Source organism: Schistocerca americana, chromosome 7 (genome assembly GCF_021461395.2).
Source record: "Schistocerca americana isolate TAMUIC-IGC-003095 chromosome 7, iqSchAmer2.1, whole genome shotgun sequence".
Taxonomy (NCBI): Eukaryota; Metazoa; Arthropoda; class Insecta; order Orthoptera; family Acrididae; genus Schistocerca; species Schistocerca americana.
The window spans coordinates 441,143,966-441,152,329 of NC_060125.1; the positions used below are offsets into that span (position 1 = coordinate 441,143,966).

Below are 8,364 nucleotides of genomic sequence, written 5' to 3' on the forward strand. Positions count from 1 at the left end.
TGCCGTAAAATCGTTACTGGATAAAATTTTGATATCGGTGTGTCACAAAGCGAAATAGATTGAATCTGCGCTACCATTACATTCACGTCTTCAGCATTCAGACAGAAGAGGCTATAAAAATATTTTATGCCAGCTGCTCTCGATCCACTGACATTATGAACAGAAACAACGCACGCTACCGCTAGACCACAGGGGTAATCAGCCTAGAGTTTCTCTATCATGGGACAAGATTTCCTCCAGGAAGTGCCGCAGTCTACAGTGTTGCCAGATTGTGCAGATAACCGGACTTAGAGAATTAGCGAGTAGGCCAGTTTTTTTGTCCCATGTCGCGATCGGCGCGGACTTAGCCTCTGAAGCGGCCGGCCGCCGGTCAAGTTTTATGTCAAATAGTGTACATGTAAGTGCTGTAGAGTGACTACAACTGTTGTAGCCTGCAACACTAGTCATTATGAGAGAATTATGAGAGAAGTAGCTGTGTCAACCAGCTGTTCCACTACACTACACTTTTACAAAGATAAACATGAAAACGACTAGGCCATCCAGAAAACTCTTAAAACTAAACACATATGTACATAGTACGCAGCAAGGAGGCCCTTGGGAAAAAAAAACTTAGCCAGCATACACATGGTAAATTATCCTCTTAACTGCCTCCCTCTCTGCTGGTGCTATAGGGTATTGCCTAACCTTAATGGGTTCATGTAGATTCACTTTGAGTGAATGCTCAAAATCAGTCACTTTCTCTGGTTTTTCAGAAAACACATCTTTATTTTTACTCAATAACTGATATGATTCTGCCTTCTCATTCTCAGAAATCCCCTTTGTACCATTTACTTTACTCCTTATCTCTTTCTCAACCTCCATCTCATCCATTAAGCACTGTGCTACACGCAAACAAAAAAACAGTTTTTCATCATTGAGTGCATTTTTGAATTTAACCCTTTTTCTTCCCTCGTCAGTATTCAGTTCCACCACCTGGTCCTTACAATCTACATATGCCTCATATTTACTCAGGAAATCAATCCACAACACCATATTCATACTCAAATTTGGAACAACCAAAAAGGAGTGACTAAATACTTTACCCCCAATGTTTACATCTAGAGCTACCTCCTTGAGGTGACAGTGAGTCATGTCACCAGGCCACAGTTGTTCGCGATTGGTCTGAAGAACATTTTGGGTAGTTGGAGGGAATAGTTTAACCACCTAGATCACCCAACATGACTCCCATCGATCATTTATAGTAAATAATGCAGAGATCAGATGGTGGACAAAATCCTGCACCAGAAACAGCTTAACAGTTACAGCAGCACGGATTAATATTCCTGCAGCGGACTTCAAACCACTTGTGAGTCCAAGCCACGTTTAGTTGTTGTACTACGCCTAGCAAAAGTAGGTCCGACCTGATATTAGTACGTATCTCATGACTTTTATCGCCTCAGTGTATATCCAATAACTTAAAGGAAGGCGTATACGTACACTGCTGCCAAGTACACTGGAACAGGTAAGAGAAAGCTTCAGTCCCGACGATTCACAGAATGGTGCTACAAAAAGTGTGAAACGAACTGTGTCGTGTCACCAGAGGGGTAGTCATAGAACATTTTCAAAGTGCAAAATGAAAAGTTTTACACTTCTGTTGTGGTTTGGCAAGACAGCCAAGCCACTATGAGGAAGCCGAAAGGCACGCGTTTAAGCTCACGCAGGCTGGCGTGAGGTCTGGAACAGGACAAGGTAATTAATATAGCCAATAACGTACGTAGCTGCTGGAATACTTAACTTTAATCCACAATTGGTGAACATCGCTCGTGACGGTACATGTTTTACAGCATCAATAGTAACTGGTAATGGCGCCTTGCTAGGTCGTAGCAAATGACGTAGCTGAAGGCTATGCTAACTATCGTCTCGGCAAATGGGAGCGTAATTTGTCAGTAAACCATCGCTAGCAAAGTCGGCTGTACAACTGGGGCGAGTGCTAGGAAGTCTCTCTAGACCTGCCGTGTGGCGGCGCTCGGTCTGCAATCACTGATAGTGGCGACACGCGGGTCCGACGTATACTAACGGACCGCGGCCGATTTAAAGACTACCACCTAGCAAGTGGTGTCTGGCGGTGACACCACACTTTTGTTCGTGCGTCAATCATATTTTTACATTTGATACTTCGGAAAATGTAGAGCTCGAAAACGAATGAATCATTTATAGTAGTCAAATATATTTCACACCGAAGAAAGTGGTCGTTCGTTATCACACATTCGCAATTATCTCACAAACGGCAGGTTTTCGGACCCTTGTTTCATGAAACTTTTTGCTTGTGTTATCTACTTATTTAGTTTTTACTGTTACTTAAGATACGCGTCCTCTATAATGTCAGTACTATAGACTGAGGTGGCAAAAGTCAGGGACCTGATGGCACCTAACGGTTACTGCTGTGTAGTTGCTCTTCCTAAACAGCATCCCAAACGAACAATCCATTTCCGTCTTTACTAGTGGTTACTAGTACTTCAGGTACTTGGTCTACGGACGGCTCTGTTTAAAAAGAATAGCTCGATGTAGTCACAGGGCCGAACCACACGTCTGCTTTCATGACCCGCAGCTCACTCACTGCAAATAATAACCTGTAGCTGTGAATCTGTAGTCAAACAGTCTATGCACTGGCTGGAATTGCGACTTAACAAAATACATAGAAATTCAAAATAAAAGTTTAATAAATAAATGAATAACAAGGGCACTATTCTAACATCTGTAATTGATGTAGATGACAGAGAATTATGTTGAAAAATTTTTTTCAAGGAAGAACATCTCAAATAAACGGGAAAATACCCTTATCAAATCCAGTAAAGCACGCTGAGAGCGTTACGCGAATGGTAGCAAAATCCCCAGTCTAAATAGTCATTGAAGATACTCGAAAACTAACTCCATTTCATGGTCACAATACACGAGAGATCATCCGGCTCAAAATAGTTCACAATTCAACATGATGATTCAAAAGTTAACACACGCGATAGGAAGAATAGTAACTCATACTCTGTCTATTCTTGGTTCCGGAAATCAAGCGGCAGAAGTTAGCGGTCTCCGCTGGATCACATTCAGACTTCCCGAAATATAAAGTGCCTTGAAAAGTTAGAGTAGTGTAGCAGCCGTTCACCGCCCAGAAACAATCAGCTATACGACTGAATCGCGCATGTTGCTTTAGATAGGTCTTCCGTCTTCCAGAACTGGCCATAAAGTGTCCAGAACCGTTCCCTTGTGCGTTTCAATCGGGAAGCCCCAGTTTTCACTTGACTCCAACAGTGTTCCGTCACTGTCCAACTCTCATTGGCTGAAGTCCGTCCCCATCAAAAATCCATCGTTCTCAGATTTCACATACATGATTTGACTTATCTTGAACACTTCCCGGACTAAACTAAAAAATTACAACAATATTTAAATAAAGAAATGTTACCAACATTCGATTACACTAAGATCATTTACAACAAAAATAAATAGTAATACCTTGTTCATACATAAATAAGCCAGAATTCCTGCACAAGTGTGCTCATGACAAATGACAACAGATGTTCGTTGATAATCTGTTAAACAATTATTTGTGCCTTCTTGACAGAAGTGTCTTTTGGTTCTCTTTTAAGTTGTGGTGACAGGTAACACATGCGACTGACCACTTTAAATTAGTGCAGTTTTGAAACAGCACTGCCAATCAACATTTAAATAAAGTTATTGGAAAAATAGTAAACTGTTCATTAAATAAAAACGTAAGTATGGCAAAATATGAGATACTGATCCTGTGTTCATTTGCTGTGTAAACGTGGAGAATAGGATGTTCTGACTAACATTTGCATAATGAAAAAAAAATAAAAGACATCGTAAATCAATAAATAAAATATATATGTAGCTTTCAGGGATGACAGCTATAGTGCAATGCTACCATCCGAGATATAGTATGTTGAAATCGCATGAAGCGATTAAACGGTGTTAATTCAAAGGTTCATTGTAAAATGTTTATTCACTGTGAAATATTAGCTTCTGTAGTTTTTAAGCCATTGACATATTGTTGTGTCACTGGATTCTCCTCATTTATCTGGTGTAGGCCCCCGGTAGCCGAGTGGTCTGAGCGACAGAATGTTAATCCTAAGAGCCCGGGTTCGATTCCCGGCTGGCTCGGAGATTTTCTCCGCTCAGGGATTGGGTGTTGTGTTGTACTTATCATCATCATTTCATCCCCATCGACACGCAAGTCGCCGAAGTGGCGTCAACTCGAAAGACTTGCACTAGGCGAACGTTCTACCCCACGGGAGGCCCTAGCCACATGGCATTGTTTACATTTATCTGGTCTGGGACTGGCCCTGAGTCGTGCACGGATAGCCAAATGGTCAGTCTGCTTTCCATAGTCCTGCGGCTCGGGCGCCTGTTAATGTCCCTGCCGTGAAGCTTCGCGCGTACGTGGATGTTTACTTCGTGTTAGCCTTTGCTAGTCTTTGCAATTTCGAACTTGAATAGCTCATTCGTATCGACAGTCTACTATCAAGATCGGCTTTAATAATGAATTTGCAGGACCGAATATATTTGAAGTACGACGATTTATACATGAAGAAATTAAAATTGAACCACAAGATATGATTGGCATCCACTTCTCAATCACAAGCTGTGTGGTCTACGTCAAACTGGTCAACGACACAGTATGTGACAAGATCGTACGCGACCATAAAGATGGACTTAAATTTAAACATTCCGACGGCCATGTCGGAACTGTAGCTATTGATTGGACTGAGAACTGTCAGAGTATTTGAGCAACCGTTTGAGGTCCCTGCTGAGATCGTAGTTAACGCGCGGCAACCGTATAGTCGGGCACTTAGTCACATAGCAGAAAAATGGATAACTTTTACCACGTGCCCGGTACTTAATGGTGTTCGACAAATACGGATCGAGCTATCAAAAGATGTGCCGTCTTATCTCACAATTGGAGGCTGCAGTGCGATAGTGATTTGCGACGGTCAGCCGAAAACTTGCTCAGGTTGTGGTCAGGAAGGCCACGTTCGCTCAGCATGTCTCCAACGAAGAATTTCACAGATACCGACAGGTGCATCTGTAGCAACACCTGTGGCGACGTCACTCCCTGTCACATATGCAAATGTGTTCCGGAACAAATGTCAGCGCCCAACAGCTGGACAGGCCAGCCGAAAAGCTGACGACGGCGGATGACGACACGAGCATGGTGACGGCGGCAACGCCCCCCACCGAGCAGCACCGACCGATACCACCAGTCCGGGGACAGGATGAGGAAATGGCCATCGACAGTCGAATAGTGCCAACGGCTGCCTTCGTGTCCGACTGCAGTGGTGACAGAGGCACTCGTCCACATTCGGATACGGAAACGCACACGCGTAAGCAACGGTCTCCAAAACGGCTCCAGAAACGACGTCTAACCGCGTCGGACGACTCCTTAATACGTATGCAAGGCGACGATCAAGAAACGACCGAGGAAGGGTCCCGAGAATCCTCATCCAGAACACCACCGTCTTGACAGCAGCACACGTCAAGATCGAAGGAACAGACAACGCACGGCAACCCGCAGTCCACGGTCACTCCTAAGTATTAGAGGAGCAGCCAAAGCGAGACGGTGCTGGCGATCCACGGTAGACGGAAAAATTGTCCCAAGGAGACTGGGCTGATAGTTGTGAAGGGGACCCACCAACAGTCGCAACAGGCGACACGGCGGGGGCGGCGCCCCTCTAAAGTTCAACTTATAACCAACGGCGACAGGCAGGACAGGGTCACGTAACGTGCCAGTAAAACAGCAGACGGCGTAAGCTCCCGTGGCCGATATAAATGCGACGGAGCAAAGACAAGCATATCGGATGGCTTCTTTCAGTATCAATAATACACAGTCACAGATTATGATATCCTTACTCAAAGATGTGCTACAAACACCGGTCATACTCGTCAGAGTTGAGCTTATCTCGAACCAAGGTACCATAAGGAAACACAGCCAGTAGTCCTGCACTCTCCGTTATACTCCACGTCTTCCATGCCAGAACATTAGCATCAGGGAAAGCTTCAAGGCCACCGTAATCTGCATGACTGTCCCATACAACATCCAAGGTCCACCATGTACTGCCTCCAAATACAGCTGACGCATCAAGAATTATGCTACCTCCTACAAGATGTATACATCGAATAACTACTTGTCATGTACGGGTACGTATCCTACGTACCAGACGTCTCTGAAACTGGCAGCGGCATAGGAATACTTCTTAAAGAAGGCATCACGGCGTGGATTAGCGATGACGCTACTTGATGTACGACTCATCAACATCTATGCACCGTCCGGTATAGATAGGTGACGAGAGCGTTCCCGAATCTTCGCAGACGAAATTGCCCCGCTCTTACAAGGTCGACACGACCGACTAATCTTAGGCGGCGATTTTGTGTACTTGCACCGAAAGACCAGTTTCCTCTGTATACCCGTGTCCAGAATTACGAATGTTGGTGCAGAGTATGCATCTGGTTGACATCTAGGAGCATGTCCATGGCCTCCGTCCTGAATACACCCATACAACGAGTCATTTCGCTAGCTGTCTCGACCGAATAGATGTCACACGCAATCTTAACGCTGACTTCCTGGTAGCAGGGCTGTGGCCTACAGCCTATACCAACCATACAGCTTTAATATGTACAATCTCACACAGGCGGCAGCAAGTGCGGCGTGGCCGCGGTCCTTGGAAAATGAACGTCGCCCACCTGCGGGACCTAGCTTGTCCAGACGTCACTGAAGATGTTTGGAGATCTTGCGAACGATGCCTTCGGTGACATCCCACGACCCTAAGTTGGTGGATGGGTTGCGGCAAACCGGCGCTGTGCCGTGCAATGATGACATGGTCGTTACCAGGCAGTGTGGCGACATCAGAGTATGGACTTCTATTTCGCAGCGGTACGGGAATGCGCCGAACAAACGCCTTCTCCGGAGCGGCAAGAGGCGTACAATGAGCAAAGGCCAAAATTATATCCATCATGCGACGCCACCTCGAAGGTACGGTGATCAGGGCGCGGATACTAGATCCGGTTGCAGGAGAACGCCCATCGATGTATCACATCATCAACGAAAACAGAAGACGGCGAAGAGCCCTAGTACATGCTGTGGACACGGATGATGACAGACACCTAACATTACACTCAACTTTACACCGCAGTGGATACCGATATGGCGGTCATTATTGAAGTTACGCATATGATTTTCGGCAGAATTGATCCATAGGCGGAAGCACAACTGATTGGGGATATTACAGAGGAGGGAGTGATGGAGGCCATTGGTAGGGGAGCGGTGAACAAACCACCGGGACCAGATGGCCTCCATCTGGAGTTCTACAGGACCTTTAGCTATGTGATCGTACCACGGTGGACTACTATCTGCCGCGAATTAATGTCTCCTGACGTGCCCTTACCGCCGGCTTTTGTGGAGGGGCTGAGTATCCCGATACACAAACCCGCGGGTGGTACACGGATACGGGGCTACCGACCACTGCTAATATTCACCAGATTATTGGCAGCACGCGTCCGAAGAGTATTGCGCCAAGTACTCTCACTTGATCAAACTTCACTCGGCGGAGGTAACAACATCCAGATGGCGCTTGTTGAATGTCGCGATTTGATCGCCCTAGGAAAGACGTGCCGCCTCCGTGCAGCACTAGCGTCATTATATTTTGATCAAGCATTTGACAGAGTTAGCCATAACTATCTTGCAGAAGTCCTGACACACATGCGATTTCCTCGACCATCTCTCGCTGTCGTGATGCGTCTGCTCAGCAATGCCTCATCCAAAGCGCTCGTCAATGGAAGTACGACAAAATCTCTAGTCGTAGCGAGATCGGTCAGACAAGGATGTCCCTTATCAACCACATTATGTGCACTGGTTCTCGACCCGTTACTTTGCGGCCTACGACACCGCTTGACAGGACTGACTTTGCGAGGATACACACTTACGTGCAAGTCATATGCGGATGACCTGGTGCTGATACTGCGGAATGAAAACGGTACGAGTGTGGCATTATTTTGGATACGAAAATGTGGAACGGCCACTGGCAGCCGTATGAATATGGACAAGTCCGTAGCGATGAATATTAGTGTTGCACTAACGGAAGTATGTGTAGCACCCTTACGGCTCATGGATACCTTGAAATTCCTAGGCATCGTTTTTACCAACGACATGTGTCCCACTGCAGCGTACAACTACAAGAGACTACTACAGTCAGTCCGGACGGGCGTTGGAGAGAACATCACACGGGCATTAGACACGATCCAGTGGGTCATGTATATTAACGCCTACCTGGTGTCGCGAATTCCGCATTTTGCTCAAGTACTCCCAATGCCGGTGACGAT

The 8,364-nt window shown here is 45.8% G+C and overlaps 1 protein-coding gene across 1 annotated transcript in view; it reads right to left on the reverse strand.

Moving 5' to 3' along the window:
* Window positions 1-1,131, reverse strand: part of LOC124622990 (spore wall protein 2-like) — a 132,134-nt gene extending 131,003 nt beyond the window's left edge. The window contains exon 1 of the mRNA XM_047148779.1: window positions 685-1,131. Coding sequence (XP_047004735.1) covers window positions 685-1,131 — 447 coding nt within the window. The remainder of the gene's footprint in view (window positions 1-684) is intronic.
* Window positions 1,132-8,364: the final 7,233 nt, after the last annotated feature.